This window comes from Terrapene carolina, unplaced genomic scaffold, assembly GCF_002925995.2.
Source record: "Terrapene carolina triunguis isolate 2854851 unplaced genomic scaffold, T_m_triunguis-2.0 Scaffold110, whole genome shotgun sequence".
Classification (NCBI taxonomy): Eukaryota; Metazoa; Chordata; order Testudines; family Emydidae; genus Terrapene; species Terrapene triunguis.
Window position 1 is genome coordinate 3,987,983 of NW_020664461.1, and position 24,643 is coordinate 4,012,625.

A 24,643-nucleotide genomic window follows, 5' to 3' on the forward strand; every position below is an offset into this window, starting at 1 on the left:
TATCTTCCCTGGCACAGAAGTTAAACTAACTGGTCTGTAGTTTCCTGTCTGGGGGGCTGTGGGCAGGTCTGCTCCTCTCTGTGCCCCTAGCTGCTCTGTGGGGTAAAGCTGACATGGCCCTGGGGCTGGGTGGGAGGCTTCATTCAGCGTGCAGAGCGCAGCGTGAAGCTGAGACGTGCTGAGCTAAGCAGACTTTGCAGCTGGCCGGCCCTGCTGCTGGACCACATGGGTGTCGGCCTCAGAAAAGGGCCAGATCCAGCCACAACCACCCAGTCCCCAAACCCTTGTCTGACCTCTCTGGCTCATGCTTCCAGGGGCCCCAGTGCAGAGCTGTGTCAGGGCCGCAGGCTGTGTGGGGAGCCAGGCGGCTGGTGAGGGGCATTTTTATCCTTGTTGGAGTAATGAGGAGCTCCTGGTTTTCCTCCTTTGAACCCCAGCCTCATGCCCACCCCTCCTCGCTGCCACTTCCTTCCCGCCAGCTGTTGGGGACGCAGTGGGATGGGATTCCCAGTGGAACCAGCCAGAGGCACGCCCAGAGCTCCCGCCCTGGCCCAGGCACTGAGCGTGGGCCGCAGGGTACAGACCTCACCCGCTGGGACAGCCATGAACCGACCCTGCCTGCAGCCAGCTGGAACTGCTGGAGCCAGGGCAAGCCAGCAAAGGGGACCCCTCCCCGAGGGCCACAGGCAAAGCAGCTGAGGGTGAAGGATGGTTTTATGAGCAGCCATAATAGCTTCAACCCGAGGCCAACTTTTCCTGGCGATCGACTCCACAGCTTATCTTTATGAGGCCCCTGACACTGTAACAGCCGTGGCCGCTGCTGGGATCCCGCCTCCTTTCCCAGGGACGTGTGGAGGAACCCCGTTTCCACTCGGGCCAGCCCACGTCGCTCTGTGCAGGGCAGCGTCCAGAGGCAGGCCGACGCTTGCACAGGGGGTTCGGCCTCTCGGGGGACAGCGTCAGCAGTGTCTGTGTATCCCTCCCACCGCTGCGGACTTCTCCTGGGCCGCCCAGCCCGGCCTGGCCCCCCCCTGCAGTGGGTGATTTGCACCCTTTGCACAGGGAAGCTGTCACCAGAGCAGGCCTGCTGTAAATCAGGGCTGTTTACCACCCTCTCCTCTGAGCTGGGCTCCAGTGGGAAAGAGGAGAAGGGAGCAGAGGAGTTGTAAATCATCCCCTACCCAGTGCAGGGCCAAGGCAGAGTTCAAGGGATACGTCCACTGCAGGCAAAGGAAGACGTGAGCATAGGCTGTATGAGTGCTGACACTCCTACCTCAGCCCCTCACCAGGGCCCTGCCCTCTGCCTGTGGAGTTTCTGCCCAGCTAGCCCCACCCCTGTGCAGCATTGGGGATCCCCCTGAACCCCAGAGTCCTTCACTCCAGCTGCCCCGGCTCCTCCTTGGAAGAGTCGCTGCGTCCAGTGAAAGAATCCGGGCACACAAAGGCTCAAGGAGGCAGAGGCTGAAATGAGACAGGGGAGGGAGCAGTGGGTGGCAGGGAGTTAATTCCTTCCTTTCTCCAAGGTCACCAGGCTCTGGGAACTGAGACTTCCCAGGACGCCAGGGAAAGGAGCGGTCTAGGCTGGCGTTAACCCTCTGTGGAGAGACGTACTGGCCCCAGGAGGGAATAGCAGAGTTACAGGGAACGTTTTATTAACTTTCACTCAGCCTCAGCACCGGAAGGCCAAGCAGGTTCACCGGACACACCCCAAACCTGCCGCCCTCTCCCGGGAACCGACTAGCTCCCAAGGTGACCTGCTCCAGCGTGGCCTGGATCTCCCCTAACCCTCAGGCCGGATTCTCCCCTAGCTACCACAGCTTCAGCGGGTGCAAAGATCTGAGTGGGGACGGGGAAGAAAGGGGTGCAGGATGCTGACTATAACTGGCCTTATCAGACATACCAGCACTAGAGGTAAAGCAGGGCTGGGAGATGAGAAAGAGATCCAAGGAACACATTGATATCTCCGTTAGAGGAAGCAGCATTTGCTGCAAAGAATATCGCTCCGAAATCTCTGCTTGGCAAGGAGCTCCCACCCCATATGTTGTTGCTTTGTTTTGATTTGAGCATTTATTTATATCCCACCAATGCTTTCTTCCAGGGGTTTACTTCAGGGTAAGTCCGAAACACGCAGCAGCAAACTAGTTATTACTCAACACCAAGGCGGGATCAATATCCACCGGGGTATGGAAGTGAGGGGGATTAGCACAGCCGAGATGCTCAGGCGATACACGGTTTCCTTCCAGAAGGCTTTGAGGAAAGGAAGAGTCTTTTAAACCACAGCACCTGGATAGCTCAGCCTCTTCCCCGCCTCGCGGAAATAAAAAATGGTTAACAAGATAATGCATTTAGTTTTCTCAATGCCAGTTAAATATATAAGACCCAGAGGGGCTGCAGAAAAATATACTTAATCTGCATATGTAAATGAAACAAAGAAATTGAACATCAGGCTTTAATCTAACATGTTTCAAAATATCTTCATTAACATGCCCTGACTAGCAGGTCAGTACCCCGAGGGCGGTCCGGGAGGATTCCAGCAGGAAATGCAGCTGGAGGACACATCCAGGCAGGAAGGTGAGCGCATTACCGGGACATGGATGCCACGCTAGAAAGCAAACCCCAGAAAGCTCCTGGGAAGGCAGGAAACACTATTTCACTAGGAGGGTGGTGAAGCACTGGAATGCGTTACCTAGGAAGGTGGTGGAATCTCCTTCCTTGGAGGTTTTTAAGGCCCAGCTTGACAAAGCCCTGGCTGGGATGATTTAGCTGGGGATTGGTCCTGCTTTGAGCAGGGGGTTGGACTAGATGACCTCCTGAGGTCCCTTCCAACCCTGATAGTCTATGATTCTAAGGCCGGACGTTCTTTGTGCATCTGCCTGCAGCTGCAGTGCTGGTCATCCTAGCTTGACATGTTAGGTTTCCACCACGCCTGCTTCATTCCTTTGTGTTTTGTTATCCCCCCCGGCAGAGACAGAGCATTGTAACTAGTTGAGCTGTGTGGTAGCCTCACTCAAGAGACTGGAAACTATTTTATGTCCCATTGCAGCTTTCCTTTTTAATCTCAAGGGAAGTTAGTTCAAATCCACCATGCTGTGAGAAACTGGCTCCTTTCTAGCACTGAACAAACATGGTCCCTTTCCCGCAAAGGGCACTCACCTCAGTAATTCAATAAAGATCTGCGTGAGGAATGCCAATCTGGCCAGAGTCTCAAAGGCGGAATGGTTGCCTGTGAACAGAGCAGCCACCTCCTGGGCACTCCCTCATGGGCTGAGGTCACGCTGCTGGCACCCTGCCTCGGTTTCCCCACTTTCAGGACTCGCTCGCTCGCTCACTCAAGCTACCCAACAAACTCTTCTCTGGTTCAGCCACTGCCCTGCCCCCCAGGCTGGGTTTATTAAAAGAACAAGACCATTCCCAAAACAAAGTTTCTTAAAATCCCCACCAAGCCTGCACTCCCCATCTTTCCTATGATGACGGGGGGGGGAGGGGTGTCACCCAGGCTCTCCCGGCCTGCAGCCTCTTTCTGAGGAGTCAGGACGCCCTACGGGGAGCCTACTCACTGCCCCCCTCACCCTAGTTCTCTCTCCCTGGGCCTCCCCCTCTGTGCAGTTCGGGGAACCAGCCCCTCCCGACTCAGCTGGTTCTGCTGATTAATCTCCCAGGTGTGACAGGCAGGGCTAATTAGATGGGTCACACAGGCCTGGTCCAGCTCTTAAAGGGCCAGGCTGCCCCAGCACAATGCAGAAGCATTCAATGCCTTCAGGGTTCCCCCATCCGCTGTTCCCGGGCAGAGAAGTTGGCTGGAGTTTTTCTCCTGTGTTCAATGAAGTGAAGGGAGGTGATTCAGGCTCACCAAAAATCATGAGATTGGCTTTAAAAATCACAAGATTATGTAAAAATAATCGATTTTGGGGTTTGTTTTATTTGCCTTCTGCTTTTTGACCCTTTAGGGTGTGCTGGGGGTCACATTTTGAAGCTTTCTCCTCAGCCACGAGGGCTAAAAACTTACTTTTTCTTAAAGAACAGAGGCTGAAACCGTCACAGATCCACCTGACTCCAGGTGCTGGGGCTTGAAGGAAAACAAGAATTGTCATGAGACTCCTGACAAAATCATGAGAGTTGGCACCACTGAGGAAGAAGATGCCCTAGTGCTTTAGAGCTAACACTGTGGATGCTGCTAGTACATTTTCTCTCTCTAAGGCCTTGTCGACATGGGAATGTTACACTGGTTTAGCTGATCTCATTTTTAAACCAATGCAAACCCATGTGTGGACACAATTACTTCAGTATAAGAGAGACTTATTTTGCTTTTGCTTATTCCTGTTCTCACTTGAATTAAACTAATACAGCAGTTCTCCAGCTGTGGGTTGGGACCCCAAAGTGGGTCACTCATGACCCCATTTTAATGGGGGCGCCAGGGCTGACATTAGACTTGCTGGGGCCCAGGGCCAAACCCCAAGCCCCACTGCCCGGGGCCAAAGCCCAGCCTGAGGTCTTCAGCCCTTGGTGGCGGGGCTCAGGGTTACAGGCCCCCTGCCTGGGGCTGAAGCCCATGGGCTATGGCTTCCCCCCCCCCCCGCCCCAGGGTGGTGGGGCTTGGGCTTTGGCCCTGGTCCCCCCTGCCCAGGTCGGGCTCAGGCTTCGGTCCCCACCTCCTGGGGTCGTGTAGTGATTTTTGTTGTCAGAAAGGGGGTGCGCTGCAGTGAAGTTTGAGAACCCCTGAGCTAATACAAAAAACAAACAGCAATAACCACAAAACGGTTGGTCTGGAATAAGAGGTTTGTACTAGTTGAATGAAATCAATTGAAATTCTCAGTTTAGGTTAAACTGGCGCAATTTTAAATCATTGCTTAAAACCAGGGCTCAGAGTAGGGAGGAAATTGGGATGGTCACCTACTCCAGCTCTGCTCCTAACCCCAAAATCCACCACAGCCCCAGAGGAGCTGGATGCTTCGGCTACAATAGTCAGCAATGAAAGAGTTAATGTTCCAATGTTCACTGTTGTCATTAGGCTCCAGAATAAACCCACATTCACTCCCTTAGAACCATTGTCTCTGTCTCCTTGCAGATAGAGGGGGTGTCAGGTTACCTTCACAAGGTTTCTTTGCAACAAGAAAGGCTAGAAACTTTAATTAAAACAACAACACCCATATCTTAAATTCTGCTGAATCTTATGGGAGCAAAGAGACGCAGTGGCACACAGCAGCTGCCTGATCTCTCTCTGCAGGACCCTGCTTGGAATGCTTCGAGCCTGCACTGTCTGCACACCACACGCAATCAAAACCAGGCGTTTTCCAGGCCTGGGTTCCCCATAACCAGAGCCATCTGCCACGGTTCCCCTCCAGCGTGGATGGAAGCTCCAAGCATTGCCTCTGCATTAGGTTCAGCTGGTCCTCCCAACGCCATCCCACAGGGCAGCGCTTCATGTGTGGAAATGACCCAGAGGTCCCTGCTCCTGGCAGCAATGCCAGGTGCTACTGGGGAGGTTGAGCAGGAAGCCCAGGATGCATCTGGGCATGGATCTCTCCCGAATCTCTGCTACACGGGGAGTTAGCAGGCAATGCCCATTTGATGTTAGTGGCCATGTGCCACGTGGCAGGCAGGCCTGCGTGAGGACAGCAGGACAAGCTGGGAGCGCTGGGAGTCGGAGTGCTGGCTAGACCTCGCCAGAGGGGCTCAGTTAAATTCAGGACACAGCTCTCCAGCTGGAAGAGGCATGGCTGGTGTGACCCTCCCTGTGAGTTCCCTGTTCTCTGCCTGGCGATAACCCCCAATCCATCACCCTGAGGAATGTGGTTTATGGCCCTGGGGAAGGTATTTAAAGGGAGAATGTAAAGGCTCTGTCGCTGCCTGGACGTTGGTGGGACAAAAAGGGACAGGCTGGACTCCTGGTGCAGGTAGGAGGCTCTCCCATCAAGGGGAGCAGCAACTGGTGTGGGTAGGAGCGGGGGGGTGCGAAGGCTGTTCATTTGTGGATGTCACCCTTCAAGTAGTTCTGGACTAGCCGTGTCTTGTAGGGGAGCGTGTGGGAGAATCACCTGTTACCACTGAACCGGCTCTTGGAACAGAAACAAATCGTGTGTATTCTCCATGCTGAGCCAAAGATGCACTGTTTTCCTTAAACGGTTTTCAAGGGGGACTCTGGGAAGCAAGGTGGGAAGGTGGAGGGGTCACCACCTTGTTTGGGCTGCATCCCCTTCTCTGGATACTGCTCAACCATCCCAGGCAGGGGCTGACTTTTACCCTGCCTGAAGAGCAGGTGTTCACCCAACTGCACCATACAGCATGGGTATTCCCCAGAGCAGAGACCCCCAGAGTAAGGGCTGCTGTGCCCGCCAGCCTCCCTCCAAACCATTCGGTTCACACCGGGCCCTGCACCAGCTGTGGGTTTACATGTTAAGCAGGGAGAGTGTCACTTCTATAATGGGCCAAGCTGCAGCCTAGAGCGATCTATTATAGCCTTGTTAGATGGGCTGGTGCGAATCCAGACCTGGGGTGAGTGGCTGTAACTCCACTGAGCTCAGCCCAGTTGTATCTGATCACACCTGGGCTGAATTGGAACCAATCGGTATTAATAAAACTGGCATTATGAAGAGACGCGTCTGCTCAGCTGGTACTGTCTGCTAACAATGGGCGTATGCACTCGCCTGTGTATCGATCAGCTGGTGCCATCTAGTAACAGTTGTTGCTCTGGGTGTGTATGCTCTTGCACGGGTATGGTTTCCCCACCAACACCATGGGATGGAACACAGGACCCTCAGCATGAACCTCTACCACCTGAGCTAAAAGAATAACTATCACATGGTAGATGTAGTAGATTCTTTTTACCCTCTGATGTGGAACAGCCACTAGAGGGCGACAGAGACATGCACGCCTAGCGTGGCTTACACATGCGCCACCCACTGTATGGGGTGTGTCAGGCGGTGTGCATCGAGGCGCACGGCTGCCCCTTGGTGGCTGAACGAGCATGGGCTCGCAGTTGGCTGACGAGTGTGGCGTCTGTGGCCATGGATGATTATGAGGCCTGCACTGGAAATGCGTGCTGGCCGCTGGATCCCAGCCTGATGGCCCGAAGTGGGCTCAGGCTCGGTCTGTGACCTCCAGCCATGGCACTTGAGACAACAGAGCTTCCTCAGACTCGCAGGCGGAGCTCCAGCGAGGCGGAGGGGAAATCTCACTCTAACGCTGCCGTCTCTCCCCCCGCTGCAGCCCGGAGGGGGCGGAGGCAGGCAGCCATGACAGTCTCCTACACGCTGAAGGTGGCCAATGCCCAGTTCGGGGGCTTCTCCAAGCTGCTCTTCAGGTGGAAGGGGAGCATCTACAAACTGCTCTACAAGGAGTTCCTTGTCTTTGTCATGCTGTACGCGATGCTGAGCATCACTTACCGGTGAGTATGTGGAACGGCTTCCCCACATGGGCTGTCCACACTCCAGGGACAGAACCCAGGACCTATGGCAGCCCTCTGCCACCTGGGAGAAAGGATTGATTTCACGAGCCAGCAGCAGTAGTAGGCTGTTCCCTTTTCTGTTTCACTTGCACACGGACTTGCTGGAAATACCTGTGTCCTTTACCCACTTGCTGTTGCTGCTTCTCTTTTATTAACCCCGTTTCTGCTGATGGACAGTGCCTGCCATTAGAGTATCCCTCCATTTAACTGGAGAACAGCTGGAAAGGCTAGTCTCAGGGAAAACCTGTCACTGGAGAGATCCTGCAGGCCCCCATCAGTGGAAGATCCCTGGCTTGGGTGACAGCTGGAGTGGGAACTCTTTAAGAACCATACCACAGGGAGCCATCCATCGCAGGCTGGGGGGGGGTCACTTGGGGAGGGAGAGAGCCGGGAGAAGTAAGCGCTCCTGTGCAGGGCAGTGAGAGGAAGAGGAATCTGAAGATGAGCGCAGGGGAGTTGGAGGTTCCAGGCAATAACGCACACCGGGGTGAGCGCCTGATCCCGGCTCTTTGTGTCCCTGCAGGCGGCTGCTGACCGAAGAGCAGAAGCGTGTCTATGTGAAAGTGGCTCAGTACTGCAACCGCTCCACGGACCTCATCCCCATGTCCTTTGTCCTGGGTAAAGTGCCCCCTCCTGGGTCTCCTTCTCCTTCCTTTGCCATCCTTAGTGCCCGGTTAAGGCTGGAGCGAATGGATCAGATGGGCCAGGGCGTGAGGCTCGGAAGGGACCCGATTCTTTGGCTCCAGGCCCCAGAAACACACGGGCAGTTAGCTCAGTTCAAGCATCATTTGCACCTTTCACCCCAGGATCTCAAAGCACCTGCCACAGGAGGGGCAGCACTATCATCCCCATTAGATTACAGATGAGCAAACCGAGCCCCCGGCGGGTGAAAATGACTTGCCCAAAGTCGCACAGCATAGCCAGGGGCAGACCCAGGGACAGAACCCAGGCATCCTGCCTCCAGCCACTTGACCGCACTTCCTCCCACTACAGTCCATTCGGCCTCTCTATTCCCCCTGCTGCATTCTCCTTCACACACTCTGCTAAGCTGTTATGTAGCACTGCTGTTCTGCCCCAGAGGTGGCTGCGATTCAGCGACCCCTGTGGATAAGTGCGGCACATTTAGGATCCTCTGGGGAAGAGAAGTCCTGCAAAAACGTGAGAGACGGTTGTATGTGTGAGCAGAGGGCACAGATAGAAGGGAGGGGTGGGAGGGGGCACCAAGCAGGTGTGGGGAGACTGGAGAATGGAGCGAGGGGTTAATGATTAGACATTTATCGGCTAAAACAAGCCCTCGCCCGGCCAAAGCTTCCCAAGCTGGGAGAGGTTTCTGGGAATGCAGTGGCGCTCCTGAACAGCTCTCCCCACCCTGCTGTGCCTTGGGAACGGGGTTATCTCTGACAGATGACTGGTGCATTATTTAGTGGCCCCCTGCCCCTCCCTTGTGCAGGAGAAATGAGGAACTTCTTTGCTCCTTTCTGAGGTGACTCCTGCAGTAGCTAACCTGATGGGCTCGGGTGGCTGCCTGCCCTCCGGCTGCCCCCTGGTGCCCAGGCCTGATATTCACAAGAGCTAGAAATTCACCCCTGTGCAGAGAGCTGGCTGGCACAAGGCGTGCGCACCAACAGGGTGAATTTCACCCTGTCTGAGCATCCCTGAAAGGGATCAGCTGATGGATCTACCAGCTGTTCCCTCGGGAATTCCGGTCTTTTCACTGCTCTTTACAAAATCTCCTCTAACGAATTCAGCCAGAGTCTGGCTAAATGCTTGAGCCGTTCACTCAAGCCCAGCTGTAGGTTATCGGATGTCAGTCCTGAGCCTTCCGCTATTGCCAGGGGAAATGAGTCAAAGGAAAAGCACAATGTCCCTCCAAACAGCTCAGCTACTCTTTCTCTCTCCTGCCACAGAGAAATCCGTCTCCCACAGAAACCAGACAAACATGGTGACCGGGTGTCTTCCCACTCCTGTCTCTTTTCTAGACACAAACTGCTTGGAGACCGTCTTCTGGTTACCTACCGCCGTGCGCAATTTATATACAGCGTTCTCCTCACCAACCTTACAAACTGGTGCAGCTCTGGACTTACAGCTGCATGCACTCCTGAGCGCATACAGCCATGGCGGGGGGAGACAGAAGGTTTCTGAGAGGCAGAGGGCTCTGGCTCTGAGAGTGGGTAGGTGGGTGGGTCAGTCATGTTGCTTCTCTCTGCTCTAGTCTAGCCCCCGGCTCTTCCTTCCTGTGCCTCTTCTGCTTTCTGGGCTCATGGGTTAATTAGCCTTGTCGTGATCTCCTGCCCATCCCCAGTTAGGCCCAGCTTTGCCCCTCAGGTTTCCTCCAGAGCGATGTCATTGGTGGTCCAGTGATCAGAGTGCTGGTACAGTTGTCACAGGCGAAAACTGACAGGTCTCCTACCTGCCGAGGGGAAAGTCTGTCTCTTCTTTATAGTGTGTAGAAAGGGTGGAAAGCGCTCCTGGGCCTGCCCCCAAACACCAGCTTGGTTTCTGCGTTGGGAATATGAGCTATGCGAGGTCTGCTTTGCCCTGGCTTTGGTTCTTACGTGAAGGGTGGGAATGGTGATTCTTTAACAACGAGCGTTTTCGCCCTGCTGTTGCTCAGGCGTGGCTTAGACTTGGATTCAAAGGGCTGATGTTAACATGGGGGCTAATACCTTCCAAGTAATGCATTGGAGAAGTCTTCTAGGGTGACGGGCTCATACATGCTGAATGGGGCACGTTCAAGCTAGTGGAGGAGGGTAGGTTTTCACTCACCCCATTTAGCGGATGTTGAAGGCAATGGGCCAGATTTTCAAAGGGCTTGAGAGAGGGACCTAGTGGGATTTTCAGAAGCACTTGTCAGTCTCTCTAGGTGCCTAGATCCCCTTGGAAATGGGGCCCCATGGGCCTTGTCTGCACTTGTCTTTTAAAACCCGTCCGTTAGCACACGTGAGCTCCCGCACGCTCACATCCCATCTAGACAAGGCAACGCAGCAACGTCCCCCACTGCAGCTCTGCCGGCCCCTCATGCTCAGCACAACCCGCACATCACCAGACGCCATCCCTAGTTAACGACCCCGTTTGCTCCTGCCTCTCTCATTGCTGGGTCTCCGACACTCAGCTGCGGCTGCCGGCGCTGCCTCCCCAGCTGGTAACCGTGCCCCCGTGGGCTGTCTCCGTGGGCAGGTTTTTACGTCACGCTGATCGTGAACCGGTGGTGGGCCCAGTACACCAGCATCCCGCTGCCTGACCAGCTGATGTGCGTCATCTCCAGCACCGTCCACGGGAAGGATGAAAAGGGGAGGATCCTGCGGCGCTCGCTCATCCGTTACGCCAACTTGTCCTCCGTGCTCATCCTGCGCTCGGTCAGCACCAGGGTGCTCAAGAGGTTTCCAACCATGGACCATGTGGTAGAAGCAGGTGAGCTCGTCTCAGGGCCGGGGCAGAGCACTGCTGCGTTGGTTAGTTTCCAGGCCTAAGGAGCAGCAAGGGCTGGAGTTAAGGTCAGTGTCCAGGGAAAGCCTAGCTTGGCAGGGTGTTCTTGCATGGATGATTTCCTGGCCCCCTCCCATCCCGAGGGACCCACTTCTCCCTTTGCTTCGTACTCTTGTGAGGCCTGATTTTACGCCTGCCAGCAGCCCTTCGTCAGCCGTGGAGCCACGCAAGGCAGTCTCTGCGGCAGCTGCAGACTCGGAGCAAGCAGGGGCTGGAAGCTGAACCCAGGTCGCCCACGTGGCTGAGCAGAATGCTAGCCACAGGGCCCCCCCCCCCCCCCCCGCCAGCCCAGGGAGCAACGGGGTGGGGGTGGGGCCTGGCAGAAGTTAATGGCAAAACTCGCCTTGACTTCCATGGGGCCAGGCTTTCAGGGTGGGATTGGAAATCTCGGGGCTCCTGCTGAGAATCAGCCTCCCCTGCTACAATCCCAGCTGAGGCCATGAGGCTTGTTCCCCACCCGCGGTCACTCCGGAGCCTATCCCAGCAGCAGGCCATGCCGTGCTCCGTGGCGGCCTTGGAGTCTCCTACTCCCGCCACTGACCGTAGACTCTAGGGGCCATTTCTCCAGGGGTGGAGCCTTCCTCTGGAATCTGTGACCCTGGAGCGGTTCCCTCCTGGGCAACCAGGAGGCCAGGTTAGCAGTGAAACCACATCGAGTTTGTCACCAGTTACTGAGGCAGAGGGATGGAACTGCTTCCAGGGGCTCCCCATGGCTGGCTGAGTCGCAGAAAGGGGGCTGGACAGCTCCGGGGGTGGTGCTGGGAGGCAGAGCTCAGATCCAGGCCAAGTCGGTAGTAACTGGGAGTTGCTGATGGCTGCCTGGTGGCCTGTGTGAAATGAGCTTTGGTCTCAATCCGGTTCCTGATAAGAACAGGGGTGCCCATCACAAAACCCACCCCACACAACCAACTCCCTTGCTGGCAGCATCAGCAGAGAGCTCAAGGACTGAGCGGGTCATGGACACTGATCTGCCTCCTGGAGAGGGTGTCCCCCATCTCGAGATGGGTGCATATTGACGGGGCACCGTGTGGGGAGCTTGCCCTGCTGCTGCCCGCGACGTATCTGTTCTGAGGATTGAGGGCTGCTGCAGCCAGGCCAGACAGTCTGGTCCCTTTCACCGGTGCTGGATTCATGGGAAGCAAACCCAGGAACCCGCTGAGCAGGGGCCAAGCAAGGGGGTGAAGAAGGGACCCTGAATCTCTACCCTACCTGCCGTCTCCCACGCTGCAGGCTTCATGACACAGGAAGAGCGCAAGAAGTTTGAGAGCCTCCACTCGGACTTTAACAAGTACTGGATCCCCTGCGTGTGGTTCACCAACCTGGCTGCCCAGGCGAGGCGAGATGGGCGGGTCAGGGACGACGTGGCCCTCCGCTTACTCATAGATGTAAGTTTGGGGGGGGACTGGAAGGTCAAGGGATGGGAGGGGGTGTGGATCTGGGGGCTTGTTGCTGCGATCTGGGGTGTCAGCTGCTGGTGGGGGGAGCTTGTCCAAGGCTGCTATCACCCAGGTGATAACCCCGCTTTCCCCTCTCTGCGTAGGAGCTGAATCTGTACCGTGCCAAATGCAGCATGCTGTTCCATTATGACTGGATCAGCATCCCACTGGTGTACACACAGGTCAGTGAGTGCCCGGCCTTCAGCTCACCCTCCATTCCCAACCCTCCAATGGGATCCGGAGGTGGGAACCACATGGCCCATGGAAACTGACCCCTCCAGCCCCATCACAGCAAGGGAATCAGTGACAGTTCCTTTCCCTGCCAACCAAACACTCTTCACATGTAAGCCGCTTCAGGCTAGTTCTACAGGGTAGAGACTACCTTTTACATGTAGCATCTTCAGAGAGCTTATGGGGCCCTGGGGGCTGACCCATGGTGAGGTAGATCCATGTCTTCCTAGATACAACTTGAATTTCTATATCACTTTTCATCCCAAAGCACTTGGCGCTTCACCCACCACTACACTGCATCCACCTCTGGGGTGGGGTGCAGCAGCTGTTTAACAGCACACAGCAACATTGGACAAGGAGAGGTTCAAACAGGGAGGGAAGAAGGATCCCGTTTCCTAATGAAACTGTAGGAAGAGTGTAGAGCAGCAGCATGGAATCACCCCGAGTTGGAATTTGGCAGGGATACCAACTTACACAGCACCGCTACTCTTGTGAGACGTGCCACAAGACTCTTTCACGCTCACCAGTGGCAGGATCTCAGTGTTACTCTCATCTATCTCCATCTGTCAAACTGTATCTAGTCTCATTTTCCAAAGCACTAGTTCCCCCTTGAGGATTTCCCATGTGCATTGGGACTAGCCAGTGGCTCCTCCCCACCCGGCTCTGGCTAATCGAGTGCCTCTGCTGCAGGTAGTTACAATCGCCGTCTATTCCTTCTTCGCCTTCTGTGTGATCGGGCGGCAGTTTCTGGAGCCCCTGGACCCAGAGCAGGATCAGGACCGGGATCTGGATCTGTACGTCCCTCTGACCACCCTCCTGCAGTTCTTCTTCTATGCCGGCTGGCTGAAGGTGAGCACATTCCTGGCGCAGGACCCTGCTGGGCACCAGCTTGGTGGGAGAGCTGACCTTGCCCCCGGTTGTCAGACTCCCCTGCAGCCCCTGTCCCCTCTGTGAACGTGATGTAGGGCACTGGGGGATGTCAGGGGAATCAGTGAGGAGCCTTTCACTTCTAGGTCACTGTGACTCTCCCCGGGCGCACCCACTGCCTGCCCTTAGCACGAAGCAGCTTTGTCTGTCTCTGCCATGGTTCAGCTCCCTGAAACCAACCACCTCTGGCCCCGCAAGCCATACTTCTGGGTCTCTGCAGACTCGCCCTCTCTGTGCAGGCTAGTGCTAGGTTTACATACAGCCACCCCCAAGTCCTCACGGCGCTCCTTGCAGCGTGCAGCGCCTGCCCCTGGACGCTCCTAGGCCCCAGGTTCGCTGTCCCGGAAAGAGAACAGTGCGCACGTCACCTTGGTGAAGCCAGCTGAGGAGTCGCACTTCTCTTGACACCACAGCGCTACGAGTTATTTCTAACACAAATACGATTATTGACAAAGAGCCCAGGTCCAAAGAGCCAAATGAGTCATGAGCAAGAATATTAGCAGCAGAACGGTGACACGGAAAACAGCAGGATAACAGGCTTAGCAGAGTCAAAACAACTTTAACAGCTCACGTCCTTGTCTAAAGTAGTTTCTCACCTTCAGCGATATTTCCCAGTGTGGCCAGGTCAGATTTTCAGTATATACACACAATGATTAAAATCACATCAGTATATGCATTTCACAACGATATGAATGACCAACATGATCCTGGCTTTCACTGGAGACCTTACAAGGCCCCAGGGCCGTCCTTAGGCATACGCAGCTGCCTAGGGCACCATGAAATTTGGGGCACCAAACTGCCCCAATTTTCATGGTGCCCTAGGCAGCTGCGTGCTGCATATGCAGCAGCACCAGCCCCGGCGACCAGCCCTATCCCTCGGCCAGCCCCCCCTGCAAGGGGCAGGGCCATCCCTAGGGGGGTGTGGGGCCCTGGAAAACTCCCTCCACCCTGCCTCTTACCTGGCCCCCCGCTAATCCTCCGGGCCACTCTGGGCCTGGGGGGCCCCCAAAAGTGCCCCCCCCCACAGCTCCTGCCTCCCAGGCCCTGGGGGGGGCTGCGTAGGGCACCCAAATGGCTAGGGATGGCCCTGCAAGGCCCGGTCGTTTAGGGATAAATCCCATGAAAGCGATCTGTTAGGCGCAGCGAGTTTTTCAGCCGTTAGGTGTTGCTGACACAAAGCTGTGAACCCTTTGCCAACTGGCACCAATGAGCTTGTGTCTCACAGTCACAGGTGTGGCTGCAGCCCAGGTGAGTGAGTCTTTCCCAGCTGATGGACTCAGTGAGAGACGTGTCCCCCTCACACCACTGAATTCTCTCTGACTGGCCCCCGCTTGTGGACCCTTTGAGCAATGACAGAATGAGCCACTGGGACTGAGCTCCCCTCTCTGCCCTAGAAGGGGTCGCTTCAGCTCAGGGCAGATGTGTCTCAGCATCAGGTTTCAGAGTAGCAGCCGTGTTAGTCTGTATCCGCAAAAAGAACAGGAGTACTTGTGGCACCTTACAGCGCCGCTTCCCATCTCTACCTCGTCTGCGGGCAAGCAGAGGCCTCCAGGGCTGCAAATCCCTGCTTAAGAGGCTCCTTTTTCGGTAAAGCCTTCAAGTGAAAATCCACCGCCGAAATGAGAGGAGAAAGAGAAAAGATCAGAAAGCAAGTGCCCATGGCTCTGAGACTGGCCCTTCAGCTGGGCTTGCACTGGGTGCGTTCAGATGCATAATCCACATCTTCATCCACATTTGTACTATGCTCTCCTTGGGGAAGGAACCAGGTATGTACACACTACACAGCCCCTAATGCGCCAGTGGTGGTCATAGTAACAGCTGTCAGTGTAGCGTGTTTCACAAGCACCGGAGAACCCTTAGCCTGGTGTCTGAGTGCACAGGTCTCATGGGGTGTTCTGCCTTCATTCTCCAGGTCGCAGAACAGATCATTAACCCATTTGGAGAGGACGACGATGACTTTGAAACTAACAAGCTGATCGACAGGAACTTGCAGGTGCGTCCCGTCCCTCCAAAGAGGGTGTGGTGTAGAGACAGGTGTGCCGGCCGGGAGCACATCTTCGACGCCTCGGGGGCTGTGCTATCAAACTGGAATAATCAGGGCCGCACAGAGATGCTACAGGCCAGGATTAGGGGCAGGACAGGGAGCCTTTTGCCTCCAAGTCAGATTCAAATCCAGCCCTTGTATAGGCGTTCCGAGGTTCCTAGATCCAGTGAACTGGGGCTCTCCGCAGGCAGATGTCCACATCACAAAACTGACATCACAAGTGACCCTCATTGGCATTACACTAGAGAAGACACAGAATGAATGGGCTGTCTCTGAACTTCAACTTTGGGGTCTCTCCAGAACAGGGGTGAAGCCGAGCCCCAGGGGATGGTGCCCGTGTGACAGGGAGAAGCTAGCGCTGCTAACGCCCATGCGGTGGGTGGCAGACACCAGCCTCTGGGATTAATTAGGCTGGCACCATGCACCAGCCATAAAAAAATCCACAGGAGAAATGGAAACAAATCAAGGAGAAACGCTAGGAAAGTGTGGAGCCAGAGGATTGTTCCGTCACAGAATGCTTCTCCCTGGTGCCCAGTTCTGCACCTGCTGCAGTTGGCTGGAGTGGGGACAGGATGAGACCCTGTGCGAATGCAGCCTCCGGGTCTGACTCTCCCTCAGGCAACATCCTCGCTGGAGTGAGGGGGAGTTTTGCCTTTGATGCACGAAACGCGTGTCAGGGTCACCCTCGTGGCCTGCCTGCCTTCTCTGTAGCACCCCCGCGTGGGCATCGCTAACCAACTTAGACAATAGTCCCAAGGGACATGTAAAATAGAAGGGTCTCTGCCCCTCCCGAGAGCCCCTTCCGCCTGCTCTCTGAGTGCCGACCCTCCCCACTGCCTCCTGGGATGCCCACCTCCTACCTGAGCTGCTGATCCTCAGGGCTCCCTCCCTGGAGTCTTTCCCCCGTCTAGATCCTTATTCCCAATCTCTCTCCAGGCCACCTGCCTAGGGTTTGGCCCACTCCTCTTTCCCTCCTGCTACCCTCTTCCCTCAGGGCCAGTCACAGAGGACAATCCCCCCCCCAACCCCTTTCTGGAAATCAATCGATGCTTCCGCAGCTGGCTCTGATAACTGAATTGAAACCCCTGATGCCAGCGCATCAGATCAGCTGATCCCTCACAGGCAAGACTGCGCCCCACTCCCCTTAAAGACCCAACCAGCCTGTGGCATGCTCTGTTCCTCCTTTTGCAGCTGAGCCTGCTCTTTGCCACCCTTAGGTGTCCCTGCTCTCCGTGGATGACATGTACCAGAACCTGCCTCTGACAGGGAAGGACAAATACTGGAATGAATCCACAGCTCAGCCGCCTTACACCATCGCCACGGCTGCCGAGACCTTGAAGCCCTCCTTCCTGGGATCCACCTTTGATATGCGGTAAGGTCAGCGGGATCGTCCCGACCGAAAACAGCAACTACGGCCGAGAGCCGCTGGGACTGCTCTGAAGGGTGGTTTGGACCTGAAAAGCCACCGGGCGGGCTCCCCTTTCTTGCCTCTCAGACACGCCAGATCAGATTTACTCCGTTCACAAGTAGGAAGGTGATTTTTCTAATAACTGCTCGTGTCACAAACTGATCCTGGAATCTAAGGGGCAAGCTGGGGGGTGGGGAGTTCTAGCTTGTGCCTCATCCATTTATAAAGATCTGCAGGTCAAATTCTGCCCTTAGTTACACCTAAGTGAACCCCGTTGTCTGCAGGGGTAATTGAGGGCAGAACATGAAGACAATTGGGTGCACTAAGGTAAGTGAGGGAAGACTCTGGGCTGAATAATCTAAATTACTTACCAAGCTGCATGAACTGGGAAGAACCCAGCCTGCAGTGAGATTGCAGGGCTTGTAGTCAGGGAAAAACATCTCTTACTTTACCAAGCAAATTTGGTGCAGAATCGTCTGGCTCTGCACTTGGAGCGTGTCTCACTCTTGAGGATGCATGAGCCAAAAGAGACTCCAGCTCCCTCGGCGTTGAGCTAACAGGAGTAAAGACCGTCTCCTAGGCAGCAGCTCTGGCTCCAGGATGCACAGGAGCAGGTCTGTGAGGGAGACAGGGCTACTTCCCGTAGGGTGACCAGATGTCCCGATTTTATAGGGACTGTCCTGATTTTTGGGTCTTTTGCTTATATAGGCTCCTATTACCCCCCACCCCGGCCCGATTTTTCACATTTGCTGTCTGGTCACCTTAACGTCGAGTAACAATTTTTCTTACGCTAACCCCGTTAAATTGTGTTCGGGAACTTGGTTTGTGAGGCGAGGGGCAACAGCAGCCCTCGCTCCAGTTGCCAAACCCAAGCTCAGATATTAAAGCAGGGGACGCTGATGCACTAGCCACGTTTTAGTGCTTTCTTTCAGCCCCCTTGCTGAGGCAAAGCTCCCAGGAGCGTCCAGCGCAGCTTGGCTGAAGGTCTGTGCTGGGTGGGGCCTTGTGGTCCCAGGAGCCTGTCCCAGGCACGCCGATCTGAAGCCCTTTCAGATCAATGGGACCTTTTCCCCTGCCTTCCAGTGGCTCTGACTCACAGCCTGTGCCCTAATCCCACGCTCCTTCCCCAGGATGAGCGACGACCCGGAGCAGAGCCAGCAGGTGGAGGCCTCGCCCAGCCTGCCCCGCATGCACACGCCCTTGCTCAACCGCTTCCTGACCGCGGCCGCCTCCCCCGCTGTCAGCCTGAAGAATTTCGGGAGGAGCAACCGGGCCCACCACCACCTTTTGCGCCTGAGGGGCGAGGGCGGCTTCCCCTCTCCCAACCCCCGCTGCGGCGAGGACCCCGAAGCGGTGGGCCGCATCGAGGAGGAAGAGACGGAAGATGAGGCCAGCGAGCCCCCCACGCCCGGCACCCGCCTCAAGGTACCCAGCCGGCAGGAAGCCTCACAGGGGCCTCGGAGAGAGAACCCCCAGATCCGCGTGAGGCAACCCTCCAACGAGAGCATTGACACCGACCAGTCGGCTGCCTAGAGACAGTGAGCTCAGCATGCCTCGTCACTCCACTCTCAGTGCGTGCTGCGCCCCGGCGTCTGCCCTCTAGGCCTGGCAGCTCGTGTGATAGTGCTGCCGGCTAAGGGCCTGAGCCAAAACCCACTGAAATGAAGGGAAAGACTCCCCCTGGCTCAGTGGGCATTGGAGCAGGCCCACAGGGCCAGAAGCCAGACTGTAGCGATCAGCTCAAACGCTGCAAAGGGTTCGAGAAGGATCATGCTCTACAGAAAGCCCCGTCACCAGTTCCCCATCACACCCCTCTGGTTGCCATGGCCCAACTGTTGGATTCAGTGGGTGACAAAGAACCAAACTGAGGGACACAGGAGAAATATTCATACAGGAAACTTAAAATGCTGCAAGACGCCTCCCGTGAGGGTAAATAAATCTCTCCCTAGCCTCAGCTGTGTGATCCTTTATTGCGGATGTCAGTCGTTTTCAACAATACAAACGCAGGGACACCAAACGTGCATGGCACACGGGGAGCAGTGGGGCTAAAATAAGACAGGCAAGAGGGATTCTCGTCTGAATCATTCAGACTTTCAGCTGGAGCCGTCGTTTTACTGAGTTGCGCCTCCCTCACACCTGCCTAGGCAGTTGTTCGGTCCGAGAGGGTAAGGTCAGAAGGGACCACTATCTAGCATGAGCAGCTGCACCCACCCACTAGCCTCACACCCAGAATGAGACCAAACTATTCCAGCCCACAGATCAGCTTACACGATATTTAAAAACAAACAAAAAACCTTTTCAACCTGGTTTAAGCGATTTGGTGTTTTTGTAAGGGGATGACGTCGTGATCAGAACAAGTTCCATGAAAATAACACAGTGATCACGGATGAGAAATCAAGCCTTCCACGTTTGAAATGCAAAGTTCAGGCTGAAAATCCCCCAACCCCACCCTCCAGCTTAAAATGAGCTATTTTTCTAGCATACAGGATGGAATACCCACCCCCAGAACCACACATCGCTACACAGGTGATATGGCATAATCTTCAAATGGGATTTTGTAAAGTCTCAATGAAATCTACAAAAAACAAGCCACGTTTGAAGAAAACTGATCCATTTGTTTAAAAGCTACAACCATTTAAAGGGAACAAGGTAAAATATTTCCATTTGGTCCCTAGTATAGAGCATTTCAGGGCAGCTGTCTCTTTTCCCAGGCTTTGTGTAAATGTATAGGGCTACTTCAAGGCTCCGTTATTAATAAACTAGCATCCCCTAGTTTGCAACAGGGTACACACATTGTGTGACTTTGGGGAACTGCATAGGTAGTGTGCCCCCTACAGGCTGCTGCTGCAGTAGCCACACCAGCCTGGTCCCATCCCAAATTCCCAAGCCCCAGCCTCTTTGGGGACTTGTACTACACATGTTGGATCTGAGGTGGACTCTCTCTCCTGTATACCCTCCCATCTCAGTACACAAAGAGACCAGTTAATCAAGTGCCAACTTCACATTAATTCAGAGATTGCAAGGCCAGAAGGGACCATTGTGATCCTCTAGCACGGTGGTTCTCAAACTGTGGGTCAGGACCCCAAAGTAAGTTGAAACCCCATTGTAATGGGGTCACCAGGTCTGGCATTAGACTTGCTGGGACCCAGGGCTGAAGCCAAAGCTCAAGGGCTTCAGCCCTGGCTGACGGGCTTGGGTAAAGCCTTGGTAAATTGTTCCAATGGTTTATTACTCTCACCTTATCGCCAGTCTGAAAGTGTCTGGCTTCAACCTGCAGCCGTTGGACCCTGATGGACCTTTCTCTGCTAGACTGAAAAGCCCATTCATATTTGTTCCCCATGGAGATAGGTTGTAATCAAGTCACTGCTTAACTTTCTCTGTTAGGCTAAATAGACTGAGCTCTTTGAGTCTATCGCTACAAAGCAGGTTCTCTAACCCTTTAAACATTCTCATGGCTCTTCTCTGAACCCGCTCCAATTTATCAGCATCATTCTTGAATTGTGGGCACCCGAACTGGACACAGCATTCCAGCAGCGATCGCACCAGGGCCAGATACAGAGAGAAAATAACTGACCTCTCTGCTCCTATTCAAGATTCCCATTTATACATCTCAGGATCACGTTAGCTCTTTTGGCCACAGCATCACACTGGGCGCTCATGATTAGCTGACTCTCCACAACTGTCAAATCTTTTCCAGAGCCACTTCTTCCCAGCAGTCCCTGCATTCTGTAAGTATGGCCAACAATCAAATGGGCTGTCTCTGAGTGGAGCTCTCTCCAGCATTTTTCAGACAGGGAAATAAGCAGAGGATGAAGTGAATTGCTGTGGGAGTATTGTGGCCAGATGGATTAGGCATAATCCCACTCAGCAAGAGACCTGGTTTCTATTTCCTACTTCACTACTGAATTGCTGTGTGATCATAAACAAATATTTGCCTCAGTTTCCCCATCTGTACAACAGGGAATATCCCATGAATGTTCTGACCCATTTGCACCTGCATAGAAAAGAGACGGGGTACTGGCTATGACAGTTTTCCAGGATGCCTTTTATTATCTTAAGCCCACCTCTGGCATTTCTTTGGTGGTGGTGGGGGGGGGGGGAGAAGAAAGGTGATTCATGCAATATGGTGAAGAGTGCTTGTGTAAACAGTATGGCAAACCTCCAGGCCAAGTTCAGGTCTGCTGTAGGCAGGCACAAGTCCCACTAACTTCACAGGAAAGGTACCCAGTTACCTCAACGGTAAACGTGATCCTCCATTGCCTGCCACGTCTCAGACAGCTGCAGCTAAGGGAAACATGGCCGAACATGCTGTCGTACTAGAGTTTAGACACACCAAACCCAGCTGCACCTCTTATTCTCTCACATAGACAGTGGTGGGCTGGGCACGGAGGACACTGGCTGGGGGTTATGCGAGACACAGCCACTTCTTTTGCACATGCTCTAAAGTCAGAATCCTTTTTCCTTCCACACGACAGGATTTGGTTCTTGTGCACCTAAAAGGTCTCTAGAGAAATAAGTTGTATAATCACCATTTTATACTGCATTGAAAAGCAATGCCTTAAGCACATACACAAACGTTTTTGGTTTAAAAATATAGGTGGTTTCAGCCCAGTGTATACATTTGCACCTATTCCCAAGAAAAATCTGTGTAGAGGGAATTAGTAGTTCTCGGCTTTTGAAACTATTCAACATTTGAAAGGGAAAATAATGTAACCAAGGGCTTGTCCACACAGGGAAGCTACTGAAAAACAAGCTGGGGTGTGAATTTAAAGGGCAATAGCTTTTCTAGGCTATTTCCCCATGTAGACAAGCCCTAATTTCTTGAGTGTATGCAAGTGGTTACTCAACTCTTCTCTGCCACTATTTCAGACTGGATTTGAGGACACTCTTCTCACTGCCAGCAGTTCCCTCTACAAGCTCTCTGTGCATCCTCTCTGTTAGAACAGCTCAGCCATGCTCGTGACTGTCTGCTCCCTCCTGGTTAACAGTATTACTTCTCATTTTGTGGATGGCCGAGCTACATTTGCAATCGTGACCTTCAGGGTTTAGCAAACATTAAGGACGTAAGTGCTCCCTGCTATGGGGTGCTCCCAGTGCTAACAGAGGTTTGTACAAAGACCAAGAGCGTTGTTATACTTTATAGGTAAAAATAGGAAAGTGACGCCAGCAACTGTTTATACGGCCATTTTCACATGCAGTTATTCCCTCTGTGTACATACATTACTGTAACTAGCTGCACAACTAACACGGGGGAATTATATGAAGATCTGCGATGTCCGGTATCACACTGAGGCAGAAAGGCAGAATACCTCCTTGAGAGGAATAAAGCCAGAGCCCATCTTAGCGCTATTTCAGGTTGTCTGCAAGCAGGAAAACAATACAAACAGGCTACACTGGTTTAGTAGCTAATCTTTAGCCACAGGGGCTGTGAAATCTGGCACATGGGCTAAGTAAAAGCTTTATGCAGCCCAGACATTTGACACCAGTTGTGCGCCTTCTCCACTGCCCCCTAGTGGATGGAATAGCTCACCACTAAGAAGGTGGTGGTCACTTTGCTAGGACACAAGAGCAAAGAAATAAGGAGAAAGGAACAGACTTGCATAGCACAAAACACTTGTTGGGTGAATTCTAGTTATGCATCAAAGAAGTCTGCACCTTTCTTAGATTCAAAGGCTGAGTTGCATTTCCAACCTGATAACCTACAGGAGACTTAGACAAGCACGCTCAAGCAGAAGACTTGTTTAGTTTGATGCAGATGAGAATCTTGTGTCTCATATTGTTTTTTCCTTCAGCTGAAATGACCCTATCAGGGAATGAAAAACCAATAGGCAGGGGTGCATCTTTTCACAATGGAGAAGTGACACCGGGGTCCCCCGAGGATCTGTACTGGGACCAGTGCTGTTCAACATACTGACAAGTGATCTGGAAAAGGGGATGAACTCCGAGGTGGCAAAATTTGCAGACAATACAAAATTACTCAAGATGGTTAAGTCGAAAGCTGACTGCAAAGAATTACAAAGCAGTCTCACTAAACTGGATAACAAAATGGCAGATGGAATTCAATGTGGTAAGTGCAAAGTAATGCACATTGGAAAATATCCCAAGTATACATCAAAACGATGTGGCCTAAATTAGCTGTTTCCACTCAAGAAAGAGATCGTGTGTGGATATCGACAAGTCATATTGTATATTTCTCTGAAAACATCCACTCAATGTGCAGCGGCAGTGAAAAACGCTAACTATGTTAGGAACCACTAGGAAAGGAAAATATTGTAATGCCATTACATAAATCCATGGTACGCCCAAGCCTTGGATACTTTGTGCAGTTCTGATAACCGATATCAGAAAAGATATATTAGAACTGAAACAGGTAGAGAAGGGCAACCCAAGTGCCTGGGGTAGGAACAGTTTCCATACAAGGAGAGATTAAAGGCTGGACCTGTTAAGTTTAGAAAAGAGACAGCTAAGGAAGGATACGATAGAGGTCTATAAAATCACTTTCTCTACACCATGTGTTATTTACCCCTTCACATAACACAAGAACCAAGGGTCACCCAATGAAATGAATAGGCAGCACACACATAAAGAAGTACTTCTTCACACAACAGTCAAGCTTGGGGAAGTCATTGCCTGGGGATGTTGTGAAGGCCAAAAGTATAACCAGATTTAAAAAAGAATTAGGTAAGGTCACAGATAGGTCCCTCAATGGCTACTAGCCATGAGGTCAGGGATGCCACCCCATGCTCTGGGTGTCCCTAAGTTTCCAGGTATCCCTAAGCCTCCAACTGCCTGAAATGGGATTGGATGACAGGGGATGGTCACTTGAAATTGCCCTGTTCTGTTCATTCCCTCTGAATCATCTGGCATCAGCCACTGTCAGAAGACAGGCTACTGGGCTAGATGGACCATTGGCCTGACCCAGTACAGCCATTTGTACGTTGGAAAATAATTTTGTTCACCCCATGTTCAGGGTCTGGCACCTCAGAGGCACAATCGACAGCAACCTCCTCTCCACTGGATGGTAGGTGAAGAGAAAGGGAAGTTTGTACCCAACCATCGAAAGAGACAGACCACTGAAATAGCCTGGCCCTTCTGCTAGAAGGGAGTTCATCTTGCACTGCAATGAGACTCAGGAGGTCAAGGAGAAGACCAACCAGCCACTCAGCAGTGCAGCACCAGTTCTAACCAATGGCTAACTTGAAACAGAAACAACTGAAATTGTAGAGTAACTTCTCAATCAAGCAGGAAACCGTAAATGTGGGTTAAATGTACAACTAGTTCAAAATAAGTACTGGGTGTGTGGCGTTTGGAGGAGCACTACAGAGCACTCACAGCTGCAGAATATTGACTAAAATAGCTTAGTAAGATTTTAAAAGTTACATTTGTGAGTTAATAGCACACGGTACCTGCTACAATAGAAGTTACAGTGTCCAGATAACACAGTGATGGGGGTAGAGGAAAAAAAGATAGCCTGGCTATCAATTCTCATGTTGCAGTGTCTACGCTGTTCCACAAACGGACATCTGAAAGGAAAACAAGTCAGCCGGTCTCTCTTAAGTAAACCCTATTAGCCAAAGCTCTCTGTACAAAATGTAAATCAATGTACAGATCGGAATTAGTGTCCAAAATGGGCAATGTTTCCAAATCGAGATTTTCCCAGCACCCAG

At 53.2% G+C, this 24,643-nt stretch overlaps 1 protein-coding gene and 1 non-coding gene across 2 annotated transcripts; one reads left to right on the plus strand and one right to left on the minus strand.

Annotated features, from left to right (window-relative positions):
• The first annotated feature begins 7,232 nt into the window (after positions 1-7,232).
• BEST4 (bestrophin 4) lies at positions 7,233-18,509 on the plus strand. Its single transcript, XM_026651959.1, has 9 exons — positions 7,233-7,384; positions 7,968-8,062; positions 10,622-10,855; positions 12,161-12,315; positions 12,471-12,548; positions 13,288-13,446; positions 15,437-15,517; positions 16,786-16,940; positions 18,107-18,509. The coding sequence occupies exons 1-9, from the start codon at positions 7,233-7,235 to the stop codon at positions 18,507-18,509; spliced, it is 1,512 nt and encodes a 503-aa protein (XP_026507744.1).
• Positions 18,510-24,017: 5,508 nt separating this feature from the next.
• Positions 24,018-24,149, minus strand: LOC112111864. The gene has a single exon (XR_002908530.1). It is a non-coding gene; the product is annotated as a small nucleolar RNA SNORA35 (small nucleolar RNA).
• Between the last annotated feature and the right edge of the window lie 494 nt (positions 24,150-24,643).